This window comes from Mustela lutreola, chromosome 9, assembly GCF_030435805.1.
Source record: "Mustela lutreola isolate mMusLut2 chromosome 9, mMusLut2.pri, whole genome shotgun sequence".
Lineage (NCBI taxonomy): Eukaryota > Metazoa > Chordata > Mammalia > Carnivora > Mustelidae > Mustela > Mustela lutreola.
In genome coordinates, this window is record NC_081298.1 from 94,936,226 (window position 1) to 94,956,034 (window position 19,809).

Below are 19,809 nucleotides of genomic sequence, written 5' to 3' on the forward strand. Positions count from 1 at the left end.
TTGGGGACAGAAAGATGGAATTGGGGAAAGAAAGGAAGAGACTGGCTGGAAGTCAGAGAGTCCAGCTGTGGCCAAGCTGGGGCTGGAACCTGGGTCAGCCTGACCCTGACCATGCACCTCACCTCTACTACATGGTCCCCCTGGCGTGGGAGGCCATCAGCTGCTCCCTGCAGAGGTAGAAGGTGCTTGGAAGTCCCTTGGAAGCAAGAGTTCAGGTCTCAGTCCCCTAGAAATTCTGGGGGCTGCTTAAAGGAAGAGCAGCCAGCACTGTCAGGAGGCAGCTGGGGCCTGGCCCTGAGCGACTGTGGAGCGGCTAGGAAGGGGCAGAGTGTCCGAGGCCGGTGCCATGTCCGCTGCAGATATTGCAACCTTGCCATTTGGCTCAAACCCTGCCTCTCTATGAAGCCTCTCTGGGCCGCCAGGCGACCGGGAACTACCCTCCCCACTGCACTCCCTCTCCCCGTCCCCTGGAGATCAGCAGTAGGAGAAGCTACCCAAATCTCTTGTCCGCTCAAGTTCCTCCAGTGGGACCCTTAGTGAATGCTCAGCATCTGCTCTGTAAAAAGGGGTCCTTCTGCAGAGCTCAACCCACCCGCTCTGTCCCGCCTGCTGCTCTCACATGCTCTTCCATCCTTTCCTCTCCCTTTTCCTAAGGGCCTCCCAGTGGGCCTGACTGGACCAGGGCCTAGGTCTGCCCGTCCCTCAGGGGCCTTCCCACAACTCTCAGTGGCTTGTCCTCACTGTGCTTCTGTAACCCCCTCGCTCCCACCCACAAGCCACAAAGCCAAGCCCTGAGGCTTTAAATCCATCATTTATTGCCCACAGTTCATTAGTATTACATAAATCAAAGACTGAGAAATTTTCTGAGAAGGTTAAAAAGACACTGCAGAGTCTCCTCGGTGTGACTAAGGCACGAATGCCGGTGCCTCACTCACACCCGGCCCCGGGGCTGGAGAACCACCTTGCCTTTGGCCTCTGGCTTTTCTTCCCTCAGGACCCCACCCTGCTCCCAGGCCTGCAGGGGCTCAGGACCAAAACCAAGCGGGCTCACAATCAGAAAGTAGAAAAGGGGGCTGTCGGCCACCTGGCCCCAGCTGCCATCCAGACATCTTGGGCTCCTGGTACCCGCACCATCGGATTATTCTCTGGAAATGGGAGAAGGGCGTCCGAAGTCTGAGGGAATGTTAGAAGTGACCGGGAGAAGGTGGGCCAGTACACGGCCTAGAGAACTGGGGTGGCTGGGGTGCCCTGTATTCTGACACAGCAGGGCCGGCTACCCCCTAGCTGTGGGACCCGGCCCAGTCTCCTCCCCAGTCATGAGCCAGTCTTGCCCACGACGCCTCCCTTTCTCTGACCTCTGCCAAGTGGGGGATGGATGTTGGGCAAAAGTTCTCCCTCGTGGTGTTTTCCACAGTTAAGCCAAGGCTCATCTTAGCAGCATGGCCCACTGGACCTCCGCCATCACACTGAGCTATACAGATCCTTTGCCAATCCCCTCCCCAAAGAGAAGTCCCCTTAGCTCATCTGAAATTGCATTTGGGAGCATGGCCAAAAATGATCCGGGAGACAAAGTAAGTTGGTTATGAGATGCCAAGGCCACAGGGTCAGGACTGGGATGGGGCCGTGCCAGGGCAGCCAGCACTGGGGGGAGTCAGAGAGACTCCCATTTCTTCTAGGCCTCCAGAGAGGGTGGGAGTGGGGCTGGGGTGAGCATTTTTGGTCCCAAGATGAAGTGCACAAGAACAGGACACTGAGAGGTGAGGCAGAGTGAGCTAGAAGAGAGCTTTTCAAAAGGGGACCCAGACATGCCCAGTCTGTCACTGGCCCAGTCATATCATGGCAGGATTAGCTCAAAAATACTTGCCCCTCTGACAATGTGCAACCTTTCCCTCTACTGTTTTGTTCTCCCTACTGGTTCTGCTTTTACCCTTTCCTGATTGGCTGGGGGTAAGGGGGTGTGTGTAGGGAGGGGATGCTGCTCCTCAAGATGGTGGGGGGGGGGTCCTTCAGGGCAGCATCCTGCAGAAAGAGCATGCTGGCTGGGAGTGAGGGCAGTGAGGGCTTCTGAGGGGGTACCTGGTATCACCCCTGCACTGAGGATGGTAAGAGCGGCCCATCCCATGGCCCGTGGCCATAAGCCCCACACTAGATTTTCCTGCCAGTGTTCACTGCCAGCCACGTCTTTCCCCAGGTGGAGTCACCCGGGGCTACCGTGTTGAGGGCTCCGCTCCAGCTGGGGTCACCTGAGGGGTCCAATGAGGCCCACATTTCCCCTTTGTTTGCTCCATCCACCCCCACCTCGGCCTCGCTTCCTTCTGCAGAGCCCCAGCAGACCTCTCCTCTTCTTGGCCCACCAGTGGGAGGAGACAGCAGCAAGGAGGCCAGTGCAGGGGGAGAGGCGGCACATGGGTTTGGAGCCACACATAGGCGCAGCCGCCCACGCTAGCTCCCCATTCAGAACCGAAAAGTGTTTGGCAGAGGCCAAGTGTGCCCGGGATGTGGGTTCACATACAGAAAGTGAAGGTCCAGGTTCTGAGGCCAACTGCTGGCCATTCCCAAAGGGGCCTGCCCCTTTCCCAGTCCAGTGTCCACATTGGGGATGTGCCTGGGATGACCAGCATCTGAGTGGAACAGGCAAAGACGTAGTCCAGTGGGAAAAGCCGGTGGAACCCCTTGATCCAGTCCTCTGGTTCTGGCCATGGAGTAGAGGCTCAGAGAGGGGAGCAGACTTCTTCAAGCAGCCCATACGTGTCACAACCACGGGCATGTGATCACTGGCTTGAGGCTGACTCTCAGGTGCCTAGAAACCTGGCCTCCATCCTCAGGCAGAAGACCCTCCCATTCAGGAAGCGGGGAGAGGGGGCAGGCAGCCTGGGGGTGGGGGCTGGAGAGACCTCCCCACCCCCCAGATGGCAGTCAGCCAGGCTCCCGCTCCAGCCTCCTACCCCTGCTCAGCCCAACTTCCAGCCTGGTGACTACAAGGAGGATCTTTCCACAGAGGTCGAAGTGCAGGCCCACAATTCCAGCCAAACATCCTTCCTTCTTGGGGCTTCTTGCCTGGAGCTGGGGTCATTTCAGGGGCCTCAAATGGATCAGCAGGGTTCTATGAAGAGTGACCCAGCCCCTGGCACTGAGCTTCATGCGGAGGGATTGGTTCTGCAGGTTGTGGCATGGATGAGGACCACCTACACTCAGAGCCAACTGCCCACAAAATCTTTTAGAGGCCTCCAGTGCCCCTGACTCCCTCGGCCACCTCCTGAGGACCTCGGTCATACTGGTTCATCCTATGAGGTGCAGACTGCGTCCCCAGCCCAGCCCAGCCCAGCCCAGGGAGCCATAGGGTATGGCCACCAGACTATCTTGCATCTACCAGCCCCACTGCCAAACCAACAAGCCCCCAGGCCCACTCCTATGCCACCACTGGCCAGCTGCTGTATCCAGGCAGTGGCCACCAAGGCTCAGACGTGATTCTGATAAAAAAGAAAAAGAAAAAAGAAAACCAAAGTATAAAAGGATCCTAAATCTACCCCGTGGACACTCTACAAATTTTCAGCTTCACACATAATTGTGCTGAGTAGAGTTTTGACAACCCCATGTAAGGCCCAGAAATGCACTTGATTATTTTTTTTTTATAGGAAATGTGTCAGAATTCCTCTCCCATGTGTTAACATGTAAATAGATTAGTTTCCCTACCTCTGCGGGGGTCCAGTGCTCCCCCAGGTGGCTCAGGACCGGTGGGGTGAGCTAGCCCCCCTCCCTGCAGCTGCAGTCCCGGAGTCTCCGTCCCCAGGCCCGATCTCTCCCCTACCCACCCCCCGCCCCGGCCTGGATCACACTCCGGCCCCAGGCCGGCTGGCCACCACTCACAGCCCCTTGTTGTACACCACTGTCCGACTACTCGTGGCCCGGGCAATCTCAGGCTCTAACTGGGATGTCTCGATCTGAGGAGAGAGGGAGAACAGAGAAGAAAGGTGAGGGAGGCGGGTAGGAGGGAAGGGGTGAGCTTGGAAGCTGGGAGTAGCATTAGGAGCAAGCTGGTGTCCACAGTTCTCCCCCTCTGCCACCTACCGACACATCCTCTTTCCCGCCCTCCTCCCGAGGGGCTCACGGTATCCCTTCCCGTCTACGTCTTGTCTCTTCCTCTGGCGGCGTGTCTGTGTGTGTGAGCGTCCTACACTCTGATCTCCGAGTTGCGTCTTCCTCATCTCCAAGGGCCTACACTGCGCCACAGTCTGGGCCTGGACCCCCACAGTGACCAGCAAACCTCTCCCTGCCAATCCCCTCACCCAGTCAGCCCTTTCTCCCATTCTCCACAGAGAAGTGCCTGAAAACATCCCCACCCTCCTCAGCTCCCCACTCATTCTGAGCACCACAGCCTTCTTTCTACTTCAGAGAAAAAGCAAAAGACAACGGAAGGAACCCCTTAGCATCCCACCACCAAACCCATGAACTACCCATCCACACTGTCCTACGCCTGCCCTCCTGCCACCCCTCCCCTCAGAAGGCAGAACCTCCTGGGGTCCACCTTCCCCACCCCCACTCTGGAAGCCCACTCCCAGACTGTCTTCCCCGTCTCCCACCTTCGCAGCCCACTGACTCCTGACCACCAGCATTTCAACACTGACAAAACCTCCCACCTGATAAAACATCCCGTTAACCCCGTGTCACGCTCCATCTACTGCCTGGTCTCTCTCCTCCCCAGCAAGCACATTTCTTTAAGACACTGTCTCCACTGGCCTTTTCCACCTCCTCATCTCCCACTGACTTCTCAACGCACAGCAAATCTGGCTTCTCTTCCCACCATACTCCACAAAAATCCTTCTCTCCAAGTTCACTGCCGCCCCCATGCTTTGTGACATCCACTGGACCCTTGTCAGGGTCTCTGGTGCTCAGCCTGGTGGGCCCTCTTCCCTGCACAACCCCTGGGGGGGGGGGTGTGAGTCAACCCTCCTGGTGACTCCCAGATCGGAGGGGTCTCCCGCCATTATTTCTGCCCTGAATCCTGGGCCCATGGGGACTGCCTACCAGACCTCACGTGTATCTCATAGGCCCTTGAACTCAACCCTAAGATCTAAATCACAACTGAGGTCGCCATCTCCCCCTGCCCCACCCTGGCTCCCCCTACCACCACCTAATGGTGCCCTGGGACTGCCTCGCCTCCTCTATGCGCCCTTCCGCTTGAGTCCCTGCCACCCCAGTCCACCCACCTGGGACAGCGTGAGCCTTCTCAACTGCATTGGGCCACCCGTCTGCTCTTTACAAAATGGCTGCCCTCAGGCACCCAGTCTAGACTCCTGTGCTGTCCAGTCCCTGCCCAACTCTACCCTGCCCCTTGGACCGGAAACACCACACACACCTACTTATTTCAGGGACTCGGGTCCACTGGGCTTTCCCCAGCCTGACTCTTTGCCTGAGCTGGTTCCTCTGTCCCCACTTCTCTTCCTCCCCCTCCCCACGCTCCCCCCAAACAGGCAGCTTTAGATATCTTCCCTCCCCCAGCCTGGGTATGGCCACTTCCCCAGCCCCTGGCAGCTCCCGGCGTTTCTCATATCCCAGTTGTATCACTTGCTGCTGAGGCTGACTGTCCACTCGTCTCCCCTGCCCCCTCCACTCTAGATCGCAAGCTCCATGAGGCAGCAAACATGAGGTGTGATCGTGTTCATCCCAGCATCCTCAAGGCCTCATGCCAATACACAGGAGGTATTCAGTAAGTGTTGAATAAATGAATGGGAAGAAGGGAGGCACAAGGCCCTGGGAGGAGAAGGTTCCCTGGAGGCTCTACGGCAGCCCAGGGGTTGGTCTGCAGCTCCAGGGACTAAGCCAGTAGGGATGCCTGAGGCTCCAGCTTGAGGGAGCCGGAAAGAGAGGTGCTACCTCAGTGAGGAGGGCCCCCAGGGCCTGATCTCTTGCCTGGGCAGAGTCAAGGAAGCGCAGAGTCAACTAAGCCTTCGTGGCTTAGTTCAGCTGAACCTGCTCCCAGGTATCTGCTCTATGTCGAGGCCAACAACCCTGAAGTGTAGGCAGAAGGTTCCATAGACCAGCCCTGCCTTCAAAGAACACAGTCATGCCCGGGGCCAGGCCCTTCAGAGGCCAGGCAAGAGGGAGCTCAGGGCGGACTGGAGCTGCTGGGCACGGTGGAGTTCCTGGAGAAGGGGGACCCTTCCCCTGTCGTCCACGGTACCCTGATACCCAGACTCTGGCCGTTGGAGAGGGCCAAAGAGACAAGAGCGAGGCTGGAGGCCCAGGCCTCTTCCCAAGCCCCTCTCCTCAAGCCACCTCTTCCCTCCCTACCCCTGCCGGCCTCCGAGTCCCCTCCACCCCACCAGTTCCCCTCGTCCCCATGCTGCCACTGACACAATGCACAGCGCCCACGCTTAAAAATCTAAATGCTTTTGAAAATGTTTAACCTAGTTAGACAAATTAGCAAAAATTTGTGCAAAACAATTTAGGTATTTAAAATATTCAATGTTTTTAAAAAACTGGAAAACTGTTCTTAGCTTTCAGCTGCAAAAACCAACAAAATATAACATCCCAGCAATCTTACCATGAGGTGTAACATAACCCTTCGGGAAAGCTGTTAAACAGCTACTGAGGCATCCTGGGAAATAGCACTTCATTTATTCAAATGCACATATGTCAGGCTTTTGCACCATATGTCATTCCAAGCTATTTACAGTAATAATTAAATCTTAATCAACGTTTAACCTCTGTAAAATGTTTGAAGAATCCTAATCACCCTTCAGACTGCACTAATGAAGGAGAAATATATAAACATAAAAGGAAAATGATGCACAGATATCACACTGGAAAGAACAGTAATTGCAAAATTGTATTTCTTTTAAATATAATCAGTAAATGATGTAAAGTAAGCCAAGGAGTATTTTAAGTTAAGACATCTTGGATGTCAGAGGTGTGAGCAGCTAATTTTGTTCTGCTACCCATAACAGATGTAGCATATTTTATTTTAGTGCCATTATTAGCAACTTCCCATGCCGGCTTTCACCGAAGCACTGAGGCCCGCATTAAAATCGGAGAGGCTGCTCACCACCGCGGTGGAGGACCACGGGCCGGGGCCACGGCCCACTTGACCCACTCGACCCATTCCCTGGAGAGCGCTGGCCCGGGAGCAGACTGAGGCCTCCTCCCCTCAGCGGGGCGCTGCTGTCACAGACTGGGGACCCCCTCCCCCAGGCTCCCCACCGTGCCCGGGGCAGCTGGTAGGAGGGATGCAGGCGGGAGGTTCGGGCAGAGGAAAAGCCCTGGGGAGGGGAAGGTGGCTGAGGTACTCAGGAGCAGAGGCTTGGGGACAGAGTGCCATCCAAGGCTTTTTTTCTTGTTTCAATGTAATCAGCCCTCACATCAGATGTCTCTGGCGGCCAACGCCATCCTCCAGGGCTGGGCACACAGAGATGGACGAGGCATCTCCTCCACGCCCTTGAGGAGCTCAAAGTCTAGGGGAGGAGTCACTTAGGAAAGCACATGGATCCCAGAGAGACGAGGTGCCATGGAAACTGGGGAGGGGGTGGGGGTTACCATGTATTGATGAAGGAACGAGGAAGAAAGGCTTCTCAGAGGAGGTAGGCCAGGAAGAAAATGGAGGATTTTGATACGAGACGGTAGGAAGTGCTTGGTGGATGAAGGGAGGAGCATCGGCCGGCCAGCACGGCCTGTTTGGTACGGGTGACATTGCGCGTATAGGGAATGTGGCAGGAAATGGAGGTGGTGTCAGGACAGGCCCTTGTAGGCCTCATGAGTGTGTCAGTGGGGGGCCATGGGGAGCCAAGGGAGGATTCTGAGCAAGGGCAGGCTGCAGTCCAGACTCTGTGTTAGAAATGCTGGTGGCCGTAGATGTGGAGGATGGACGGGAGGGTAAGCCAGGGGGCAGCTGTGGGAATGAGAGGTGCCAGGTCCTGCCCCGTGATGCTGCCAGAGGGGCTGTGAGGCGGGTGGCACTGGGATCGTCTCTGAAGAGAAATCCATAGGAGTTGATGACCAATCCCATGTGGGGGTGAGAGGGAGGTGTCGAGGATGACTGTGCGTTGGATGACTCCTAATTCTAGCTCAGGAGCTGGGGTGGCTGGTGACGCCGTTCTGAGGCAGGGAATACGGGAGGGGGACGGGTCAGGGGGGAGGGGGACGGGCTCAGGCTGGGCCATGTTGAGACCCCCGGGTGCAGAGGCCTAGGAGGCAGACAGGGTATGGGTTCTGGAGCTCTGGGCAGGGGTCTGAGCGGGAGAGCGAGCAGGGATGTGTAAGCACAGCCGGAGCCCCCGGAGTGGGGGAGCTTGCCCAGGAGAGCAGATGGAAGGGGAGGGCGCCAGGCCTGGAGAACAAGCACATTTGAGGGGCGGGTAAAGGGAACAAGCCCATGATGGTGGCCTTGAGGGACCAGCCCAGGGAGCAGAAACAGTGACAGAGGGTGCCACACGGCACCAGGCAACATGGGTACCAGGCAAACAGTTTCCTGAGTGGTCCCAGTGAAGGCTAAAAGACTTCGGCCTTTGTGATGGGATGTGGTGACCTCTGGAGTCCAGATTTCCTGTCCCCAGCCCAATGCTGGCCCCCGGCCCAGACTCTTGCCCCCGTCCTGGGCCAACTCGAGTGGCTGTTCCTTTAGACTCCTCTAGCCTTGGCTGGGGCTTGGGCAATGGCAGCACTCACAGGTGTCAGGATGACTGGGGGAGGACGCTGGGCCGCTTGAAGGTCCTCTCTGAGGTGTGGGGGTACTGGGTCTCCCCCACAGAAATCACAGCCAGGGCTCTGCTGACAAACGGATATGGTTCAGCTCCTGGGTGAGGGCACCAGAGCTCCCTGCTGCTGCCTCAACTAGGGACAGAGACCAACGGCTGTGCTGTGGTCTTGGGGAGTCCCTCCTGCTGGGGGGCTAATGGACAAGCAGCAGAGGCTGGCTTTATGTACCATATAGGCAACAGAATCAATAATGTGGTGGTCACAGAGGCTCATGGGTGGCTTGGGGAATCAGGGAGGTGCCAAGGCCCGGAAAGGGGAGTGGGTGCAGTGGGGTTGGGGGACACTAGTAGCAGCCCAGTAAAGGCTTGAAGCCCCAGGGTTATAAGCCAACGGCTGGGGTTTGGTACTGAGCGCAGACCAGCTCTGAGGGAGAAAGTGATGAGGAGAGAAGGGGTTGGGCAAGGAGTGGCCACAGGGGGAAGGGGTGACCCAGCCCCAGGCAGGTAGCAGCGGGCAGGCAGGAACACACAGGTCCCTCCATTCATCTGACAGACACCTCCTCAGGGAACTGACCTTCGTTCAGCAGGGGAGAGGAGCCAGAGCCCTGGAGAGTGGGGGCTGCAGAGCCCAGGGAGGAAGCAGAAGTTCTCGGTCCTGTGTGATTGTCCCCCCAGCCCCAGGACTGGCAGTGCCAGGAAGCTGTGGGCCTGCCAGGGACATGTCCACCATGCCATGAGAAAAGTAGTGTCACCCAGCTAAAGTTTCCTGCCCATCACATCTGAGCCCTCACCCCATCCTCCACACTCAGCCAGACACTCACAGCAGAGAGCCCCCAACTTCTGGTTGCATCTAAAGTCAGTGGCAGAAAACACGAAGCACCGTGTCCAGGAAACCCAGCCTCCCCTGAGCACCCCAATGCTCCACTGGCCCCAGAGTCCCCGAGAGCAGCCTCATAGGGTCTTCCTTGGTGGTGCAGGAAGGGTTAACCCTGAGCTAGCTGCCTGTCTCCTGGCTGGGCTGGCTGGGCTGGGCTCACTAGGGTGGGGGGCCAGAGTCAGGAATGTGTGTGGGGCCACCTCTGCCTCTCAGCCTGGGAGCACACACACCTGCAGCCCCCGGCCAGCGGATAGTTTACATATTTGAACCTGGAGCTAAGGTGCCGAGACATAAACAGGAAACTGGATCCCTGGCCTGTGCCCCATTCTCAGGGGCTTTTACCTACTACAAAGAACTTCCTCCTCCTTGCCTTTCTTCTGGTGGCTATTCTGCCTCCTTTTCAAAGGCACAGGGCTGGGGGGTGGGCTGTTCAGTGTGACCCTGTGACATGGCTCAAAGCTGCCTCCTGCTCCTGGCCAGGGTTCTGGGCTTCTGAGCATCCGCAGGTGGTGGTGACATTGACATGGGGTCCAATGCCCAGGCCGGCACCTGACGGATTCTGTGTACCCAAGGCCCCTTCAGGCCTGGAACCTACTGGACAGCACAGCCCACGCTCTCTCTCTCTGGGGCTGAGCTAGCCTTAGGTCCTGCTCACACACAAAAGTCTAGACCCCATCTTTGGTGAAGCTGACTCAAGTGTCCTGGAGGGCAGACGTGTTAGGACAAGGCTGGGGGAACAGCTGAGGCCTGAGCCCAGACCCCCTGGGTCAGGCCTCTGATGCTGGCTCTGGGCCCCCACTGCCTTCCCAACGAATGTCAGATTCCTTGGCTGGACACTAAAGGCCTTCTGGGGCCTTCTCCAGGTTCCTCACCTACTGGCTGCTCTCCATTTCCAGAACATTGTATGTTTAGCCTTTGAGGCCCAAGTCTCTAGGTCCAAGCAAGAGCCCTAATTCTCTAAGATTGCCTCCTCCAGGAAGTCTCCCCTGACTTTCTCAGACCAAATCCACTGCTGCTGCCCCCTGGTGCCCCTGGCACTGATTTCCATCTCCTTCACATCCCCAGTCCCCAGCAATTTGTTCACTCACTATCTGTGAATACAGCAGTCCCCGACCTCACCCCAGTTCAAGCGAGTAGGTCCTTGATAAAAGTCTAATCCAACTGAACCGAAGCTCCCCAAATGCAGGAATCCCGTCTTATACTCTTCCATTTCCCCTGTGCAATGTGCACCCAGGAACAGCTCAGACCCTCTCCCCATTTTGGAGCTTTGTGCTGCTCCTGGGTGCCCCCTGGTGGACTAATCTGGGAATCATTCTCTGTCTTCCATCGTTTGGGCTTTGAGGCCTCAGTTTACCTGTATGTGCGGTGGGAAGATTTTCTGCTTCCGGGGACTGAGATGAGGATAATATCAAGAAACAGGTGAGAGAGCCCTGTGTAATCTTGGAAAACCTGTGTTTTGCTGCGTAAGTAAGCCCAAACCCCATGGTTCTCCTAGAGCCCAGGCCCAGGCTTGCTCACGGGAGTCCCCCCTCACGGTTCACAAGGCTGAGCCCTTGCTTGTGGGCCAGGCATGTCCTATGCTGCTTCACACATACTGATGCTTTTAATCCTCTCAGCAGCAGCTTTATAAAACCAAGCCTCCTCCCTCCCTGTCCTGAATTCAGCGAGGCTTTCTAGAAGGTCCTAGAAAGAACCAGGAGGGCTAGGCAGAGAGGTGGCCCTGCTGAGGCCTGTCACTAGGGCATGTGTGTGCACGTTCGTGTGTGGGCCTGCGTGCACGCACAGGTTTGGGCCGGGGGTGTGGGGAACAGGCGACATGACAGGTGGCGTTGGCGTTCCTGGGCTCTGAGTGGCTCTGCCATTCCCATCCGTCCCTCCTGGGGGGTCCTGTGGGCAAACTCCAAGAAAGCAGCGGGCGGGGAGGCGGCAGATTTCTGACGGCAAAAATAGCCCACTTTGGAGTTCAGTAAAGACTGATTAAACCAGTAAATGAGAAAAACCCCAAACAAACATCTCTAAGCAAAGTGGGAGATGGATTTGAGATTAGAGGGGAAAAGGCCCCTGCTCTGGGAGAAGGTGAAAATCTGTGGACTTGGGAAGGACACAATGCCCTCTAGACTTTGCCTCTGGCCTCACATCAGTAAGAGCAGGAGAAGCAGGAACCAAAAAATACAACCAACATGCTCTGTGTCAAGTTTTCATAGAGCGCTCATTCTCAGCCTTAGGGCCACCTTGATGAGGGAGGGAGAAAGGACTATTAACCCGAGGAGCTAGATGGGACACAGGAAACACATGTCACCAGAGTCTACCTGTGCGAGGTGAGACAGAGCCTAGTGGGGCTCATCAGAGAGGACTTCCTGGAGGAGGAGTCATTTCTAGAACCACCCGAATGTAGAACTGAGCTCATTCCCAGCTCTTCCCCATTCTTGGTGGGGAGTTCAAATGCCTTCTCAGAGAAAGCAAGGCAAGCTGGGGGAAATATTTGCTTCTGGTGAGTCACAGCTTCCAGCCAAGCTGGTTCACCAAAGCTACCATTTTCCTTAGAGCTGGTGATGGGGAGAGAGATGGAAGAGGTTCTGGTGCCCACTGGGGTCACCCATATTCTTTTCCCACATAGGGAGGACATGTCTCTTTGTTTCTTAACTTTTAAATCTGGAAGGGGGACCAAGGATGGGTAGAGGGTGGGGAATGAGAAGAGGAGGCTGAACTTGACCCTCAGATACTTTACCTACAGCAGGGAGGTGGCCTTTAAGAGCTACCCTCTGGGGCCAGGGCGAGCTGCGGCTTGTGAGTAGTATGAGGACATGATGAGGGCCTTTGCCTTCTTCAGATCCTGCCTTCTCGTGCCCTGGACCCGGTAAGGCTGAGGTGAGGAGAGGCTAGGCTGGGGGAGGGGGTGGGGCTGGCAGGGTTGACATGGGAGGCTCTGAGCAGGAACCCCGGGGACCTCTGATGATGTCTTTTCTTCCAGACAAGGTGTTTGGCAGAAGCTGGAGGGGCAGAGGGAGGGTGAGTGAGGGGGTCCTCTGCTGAGTTGTCAGGGAAGGCCAAAGAGCAAAGGCCGAAAAACCACCGGCAGGGCAGCCGGGCGGGCCAACAGAGCAAACAGGCCTGACAGGATACAACCCTAGCTACTAGCAACCTGACTCCTTGCCTCTCACTTGGTGCCTGAAAAGCTGGCACGGATAGGAGGGACACACACTCAGAGAGCCCCTAGCCCTCAGAAGCAGCCCAGAGCTCTGTCCTCCACCTGCCGCCAGTGAAAGCGCAGACGCCCTCTTTCCTGTGCCCCCATTCCAGTCCCGCTTGCTGCTGGGAGGCCAGAAGAGCTGAGGGAGGGTCCAGGGGCCACCAGGCATGTCCCCAGGAAGGCGAGGCTCTGCCCACCAGAGGCATACTCCAGTTTGGCGGCATTCTCCAGTCACACCAGGCCCCAGGAGGTGGCTCCCAGAGGCATACCCATGCTGCAGACAAGACATCCGAAGGTCAGCCTCTGACTTAAGATCACACAGCCTGCTTTCAGCCTTTCCAACTCTAGACCTCGGCCCTAGCCTTGTGGCTTCACTTCTAGAATCCTAATGTGCAGAGCCGGGAAGAAACATAGCTCTGCCACCCTATGGCTGGGGAAATTGAGGTCTCTGAGGTTCAGAAGGTTATATGGATAGTGGAGGCTGAGGGAATGCCAGCCAGAGGGGAGGAGGGTGGGCCTGGGTGATGTGGGGTGACCCCAGCCCCAATTCCACCTACAGACCGGGCAAAGCCCCCTGTGGCCCCCTCTCTCTCCCCCACACCTCACTCATCCCCAGAAAAGCCCCACCTTTTCCTGTGGACACATTTCAGCCTCACCAAATCAGCTAATTATTGACAGTTGGTGAAGAGGAGATTTCACTTTTTCCTCCTGTTAAACTGCTCCTAATTAGTTCCCTGTTACCGCGGCTGGCTCGCCCGCCCGCCGCCCGCCCGTCCGCGCAGTAAGCCCGCTGCACAGTGCCTCATTAACCTTTTGCTCCTCTCCTGCCGCCTGCCAACAAGATGAAGACAAAAACAGATTGTCAAACAATGGCTCCGGCTTGTATGTGTAGCCTCGTCCCCCAGCCCCTGAGCTCCCAGGGGAGTAGTGGGGAAAAGAGAGGGGAATGAGGTTGGGGAAGGGGGGGACGTCTGAGAAGAATCGAGGAAGGAAGAAAGAGGCACAAAGACAGAGAGACAGAGACAGGCAGGGCCACGGGGAGAGGACTTGGCCAAGGTACTGCTTCTTGCTCCAAGGAGACATGAGGTTCGTTAAATGGGATTGGAAGCGCTCCCAGGTGGGGAACACTGCTGTCAGAGTCAGAGGGACATTCGCCATCCCCTGGTCCAGCCTCCCGTGGCAGCCAAGACTGGGAGCATGAAAACAGGACCCTGGACATCTCCCTCTAGGGACCTGGGCGCTCTGTGTGTGTGTGTGTGTGTGTGTGTGTGTGTACGCGTGTATCTGGGGCAAGACAGAGATGACCACCGTTGCTGGAACCCAGGGCCCCAATCTCCACAGGCCTCTCCTCCAGAAAGGCCACCATGAATCGGGCCCCACATGCCACGGAGGCCTCCACAATCCACGAATCACCCATGGGCAAACTCCCACACAGCCCTCTACTTTATTTTCATGTTATTACATCAGCACCTGACATTCTTTGTTCATTGCATTTCTGTCCATCCCCTCAGAATGGAGGCTCTGGGAGACCAGGGGCTATGGCACGGCCCTCCCAGGTACAAGAAGAAGGGGGAGGCAGCCCAGCATCTCTGGGGTGGGGAACAGAATCTAGGTGTGGATGAGTCCATGCCTGGGTGCAGCCTGAACTAAGCCGGCCTTGGCCAATGCCCCCACAGCCTTAATCTACAGGTCCCAGGGTCTGCTAGGATACACCCGACACTCCCTGCATGGTGCCAGGCCTGGGGCCTGGAAGGAAGGCCAGCCCTTACACCCCTGTTCTCACATCCAACTTCCTAAGGAGGTTCCCTGCACCACCTACTGGCCCATTACACAACCCCCCTGAATTCCACCCCCAGCTCTGGGTTATAGATTAAAGGCACAAATACCTCCTCCAGAAGGTCCCTGTGAACATGGTCTCCCTGAAGGGTAGGAGGGCTGGCTGAGGTGCCGGAATGTTCCTATGGATACATTAGCAGGGAGTCATCTCGGGCTCTGACTCGGGGCCTTCTCACTTTATAGTGAGGTGGAGGAGGGCTGGGGAGGGGTTCTAAAATCCTTCTAGGAGTATAGAGCCGACACCGTCATAACCAACCTAGGACCTTGGGCAAAGCATGCCTCATTTGTTTCCTCATTTGTAAATAGGGAATAATACTGGTGCCTACTTCATAGGACAGTTGTGTTCTGGACCCTTGTTTCCCTTCCGTAGCCAAGCAGGCTGCTCTGCTGACCAGACCCAGGGCCATGCCTGTCTGTCCTGGGCTATGTGCATTCCTTCCTGCGCATTCCTCCCCATACCGCCCCTCTCCAGGCTCCCATCCCCATCTCCTGGAACACCCAGGGAGTGGAATTTTCTTTGCTGTTCTCCAGTGCTTTCCCATCCATGAGCTCACTTCTCTGAACACAGAGAAACTTGACTACCATACGCCTCCTGGACCACATTGTCTCCTACACCCACCCCCAGCTGCTGAGCTCTTCAGCTGGTCCCTCTCACTCTGCGGAGAGCCCCTCGTCCTTGAAACGCCCTTGTCCTCAGGGTCCATGAAGGCACTCCCTCAGCATCCTCCCCTAGGCCCCTGTCTGCTTCTGCCTTTTCCTGATGCCTTTCCTTCCTCCCACAATGACCTCATGCCTTCCTTGGCTTCAGCTCCCCCCATGCACCAAAGGTTCCACATCTCCAGCCAAAACCTCTCCCCCGAGTCTGAGACGCGGACATCTAACGGTTTAGGTAACATCCCTTAAAAGTCACTAATGCCTCGGACGTGAAGGGCACAGGGAGGGCTTAATACAACAAGGCAAGCAGTCACCAGCATGATGACTGGCCTAGGAGATGGTTGGCAAGTGGTCACTAGTATTATTCTTTGCAATTTTCATTTCAAAATTAGCACCGTTTTAATAGGCAGAAACATGAGTTTGGAAAGAGCAGGCAAAACTCTCTCCCAGGGATTGAAGGGAGGATTGAAGTTCTTTCTTCAACCTCTGGGGTTAGCAGGTTGGAAACTCCACACCAATCACTGCGGGCCAGCCATTCTAGAAACAAGTTCCTGAACTCTACCTCTAAGTCCCCTAATTAATTAATTAGCGTTCCAGCTATTACTCCTGTTGACAACCTTGGTGGCTCTTGGCAAGGGTGGGTCAGCCCAAGCAAGTCCAGACGTATTGTGGCAAATCCCACCGGCTTCTGGGATGTGAGACACGATCCCCATAAGGCAGGAGTGCTACCTTGTTAGAGAGAATTAATTGGGAGGGTGAATGGGGGAACGAGGTCCTCTCAGCCAATGGGCTGATGGCCTCGGTGCCATAGGTCACAGGCCTCAAAATACCCAATAAGGCCCAGACGGGCCTGCATCCTGGTAGAGCTGATGTAGGTGAGGAAGGGGTGCTGGAGCCCACGACCCTGCCCTCCTTTCTCAGAGAATGCACTTCTCAGGCAATGATGACGTTCTTCCCAGCCTAGAGAAAAGGCTTGGGTTTCAATGAGAGGGACTCTGGTTAGACACTCAGAAGAACTAATTTCTGTGCCTAGTTGAGGCAGGCATGAGTGAAGAGAGGAGCCCTGACCTTGACAGGGAGCCTCTGTGAGGCCAGGCCTACTCCCAGAGACCCCTTCTTACAGCCACAGCCAGCAGCTCGGGTGGGCGGACTGGGGCCATCTCTCCACTGTTAACCTCAGAGGAACACCTGCTGAAGGCCCACAGCACTCCGAGACTCTCCCCCACCCCCAGGCCCCCCGAGGGTGCCCCACTAGCTCCCTCCTCTCTCCAGGAGCCCAGGACAGAAAAAGCAGTTGAGGGAGAAGAGAAAATCCTGTAGAACAGATGTCGCATTTCCCCCAGAGCTCTAGCTTGGGATTGGGTCTCTGGGGTTTCCTCTCATATCGGCCCCTGGCTTCTGTGACTTTGGGCTGGTGCCTGGGCTGCTCTGGGCCTCCGTTTCCCCAGCAGACCCAGGAGGATGGTAAGCTGCATGACCCTGAGCAATCCGTCCACTATGTGAGTCCCCGATTTGGTACCATGAGGCTTCTCTGCCTGGAGTCCCTCCCCATGCAGACAGGTAGAGCTCTGAGGCCCACCTGAAGCTTCTGAGCACGGTGGAGCCTCCTGGCCCCTCTGACTCTCACCAAGGGCTGCACACTCTGCCTGGCTATAAAGAGAGAGGCCACTGCCTGGGGGAGTGCTGGGCACAGTCCTTCCAAGACGGGGACGCCAAGACCACCGGGAAGTGCCTCCTCTCCCATCTTTCCAACTTCCAGGCAATCTAGAGCCCTGGCTCCCTTCAGAGTCCCCTGACATCAGGTAATAGCTCTTTAGCTGTCGCGGGGGAGAGGTACCCCTGGCTTCCTGGGAAGGCTGGGTCTGGGCCTGAAGGCTCTCCCGGCACATATCACACCCCAGGCTCCCCACCCAAGGGTGCCTTGGCCTGGTGTCTGTTTCCTGCTAAATCTCAGGGGCTCAGTAGAGGGAAGTGACTCCCAACCTCACCCTCCCAGGACCTCGGGGCCTGGAGGCTGACTCACCACTTCCTCCTCAGGACCCTGGGTCTTCAGTCCCCACAGTCCAGGCCCCTCATTTTCATGTTTCCGACTTCCCTCCAGGAACCTGCCCCCCATCAAACCTGGCTTTCCCCGCTCAGCTTACTCGCCCATTATCACCCTCACCCAGCTAAGATTCTGGGGCCCGCCGCTCCGCCCGATGGCAGACTCCCCGAATGCCCCATCCAGCCGGATGAAACCTGCTGGGTGAGCCCTATGACTCTTGTAGCCCCCAGCATCTCTAGAGAGACAGGCCCTGGCCAGCCCACAGCCCTGGGTCCTCCCTCAGCCATCCCCTCCGCAGACCCCTTGCACAGCCTACCAGGGTCCTCTGACTTCCTTGGTCAGCTCTCTCTCCCATTCTCCCCTCTGAATGTCTCCATGTCCCCAAACCGCACCCCCCTTCACCCTCGTCCTTTTCTGCTTGGTCCTGATCACATGGAAGCCATCAGAACAGCTTCCTTAACCTCCCCACCCCCAAACACTGCCTCCAACATGTACACAAGCTCCAGTCTCTCTGTTTAAAAAATGCAAAAATAAGCAAATAAAAGCCTCTCTTGATCCCACCTCTTGCTGCTGCTGCAGGTCTGTTTCTCTGTTTTCTCTTGGGGCGCCAAGCCTCTGGCCAGAGGGGTCAGTCCTGCACCCCATTTCCTCACCCCTCAGTTGGGTCCACCCCTGGAGGAAGGGTTTGCCTTCCTTGCCCCAGACTCCAACGGACACTCCTCAGCTTGGTGGAGTTCAGCCTAGCATGAGTGTCTGCCCTGCGCACGGCCCACCTCCTACTGGCCCCTCTTAGCTCTGGCCTCACCACCCTGGCCTCTGGTCCTTGGATCACCCCCCTCCCCACCCCCCGCACCAGGACCTCTTCTCTCCACGCGCCCCCTGGCTGCTGGGACTGTTTTCGCGCCGGTAGCCTTACTCTCCTCCCTCCAGCCCGGGGCCTCTCTCCTGGATTCTAGACCCAGAGCTGACTGCCCATAGGACAGCCCCATTTGCACATTCCACGGGCTCCTCGGACCCCGCCTCCAGCGCCCCTTCCTCACCTACATCAGCTCTGATGAGTCCAACTGGACATGCCATCCTCCCTCAAACTGCCCCTCCTCGTGTCTCCATCTCGTTCAGTAGTGCCTACGTCTGCCCCCTCGCTCAAAAGCAGCGAGCTGGACGCACGCCCCGAGGGCCCCCTCTCTCTCCCCCATCTGAGAGCCTCACAATCCTTCCTCTCCCTTCAAGGACCCACTTCTCCAAGCTCACTGCCAGCAGCCTGGTCCAAGCCGCCACCATCTCTCGCTGGACACCCGCCAGCGCCTCCTGATGGCTCCTTCTCCTCCAGAGCTCCAGCCAGGCTCATAGTCAGGAATCTTCAGTCCTCCACCGCCTAGCCTTTCAGAAGACACCTGCCCTCTCGGCTTCGGCCTCCCAGTGTCCAGTTCCAACTGCCGTGGCCCGCCTCACTCTGCTCACTCTCTGCTTGTGAGGTGGGATTTCCTCAGCTCTGTGCTGTGTGCTGCCTCTGCTGAGCACCTTTACTCTAGGTGATGCAGCCCAACGTGTCCCCTCTGACCAACTCCAGCTCATCCTCCAGGCCCCATGAAACGCCATTTCCTTCCAGGCTGGGTCTACTCTGTCCTCCCACATCCAGCTGGACTCATCCCCTCCTCATCCTTGTCCTTCATTTGCTAGTCCCTGTTTAGTTGTCATGTTCACCACTTGGCTCTGGGCTCAGGAGAGGTCAGAGTCTGGACTTGCCTCATTTGTGGTTCTAACCCCGGTGCCTAGCTCCGGGCTAAGGAGCTGGACTTGAATAAGTGCCTGTTAATAAACACTGCACCCCTCCCCGCCTCGCCCTCCCCCCACCCTCCCTGCACTGACCTCTGACATCTGCGGGAAGAGGCTGATGGCCAGCGGCAGGGCCAGGCCGAAGGCCGCCAGGCACACAAGGCTTTGCACGGGGAGGAGGAGCCGGGGCCGTGCCTGCAGGAGAGCCGTCCTGTGGGGAAGAGAGGAGGGAGCGCCATGAGACCAGAAGACAGGCTGAGCTGGCTGTCAGCCACCTTGCAGTGTCCCACTCAGAGTCCCAGGGCCCGGGCAGCATGGTCCGGGGCCAGTGCCAGTCCGTATGTAGCTAAATAGTTGTGGAATTCTGTCTTTGGGGCCTTCCCCAGTTGGCACCCTTTTCCCCAGGCCCTGTCCTGAAGGACACTGCTGATTGAACTCTCAATCATACATCATAAGTGAGTACTTGGGGGGCACCCATTGCACCCTGTGTCCAGCCCTGTGCAAAAAGGCTACATATGTGCGAGACACAAGAGGAGGCTATCAGCCCCCACCCCTGGGGAGATTTACAACAGAGAAAGATGGTTCTCAAGGGCAAGGTATAAGAAAATACTGAACAAGCCAGAGTAGAAGCCAGTTCCAGGGTAGGAGACATATGGCACCCACATGCCTGCACACACATATATACACACACGGGGACACATGCACGAGCACGCACACACGTACACACAGAGCCAAGTACGGG

At 56.8% G+C, this 19,809-nt stretch overlaps 1 protein-coding gene across 4 annotated transcripts in view; it reads right to left on the reverse strand.

The window, feature by feature from the left end:
* Nucleotides 1-792: 792 nt before the first annotated feature.
* The window catches only part of SFXN5 (sideroflexin 5), a 113,364-nt gene continuing 94,347 nt past the window's right edge, over nucleotides 793-19,809 (reverse strand). For 2 of the 4 annotated variants that reach the window (XM_059188049.1, XM_059188052.1), the window contains exons 13-15: nucleotides 19,161-19,278; nucleotides 14,644-14,715; nucleotides 793-3,941 (exon numbers count right to left, since the gene is read on the reverse strand). In XM_059188049.1, coding sequence (XP_059044032.1) covers nucleotides 3,864-3,941; nucleotides 14,644-14,715; nucleotides 19,161-19,278 — 268 coding nt within the window. In that variant the 3' untranslated portion in view covers nucleotides 793-3,863. The remainder of the gene's footprint in view (nucleotides 3,942-14,643; nucleotides 14,716-19,160; nucleotides 19,279-19,809) is intronic. The other 2 variants (XM_059188050.1, XM_059188053.1) reach the window with 2 other exon arrangements.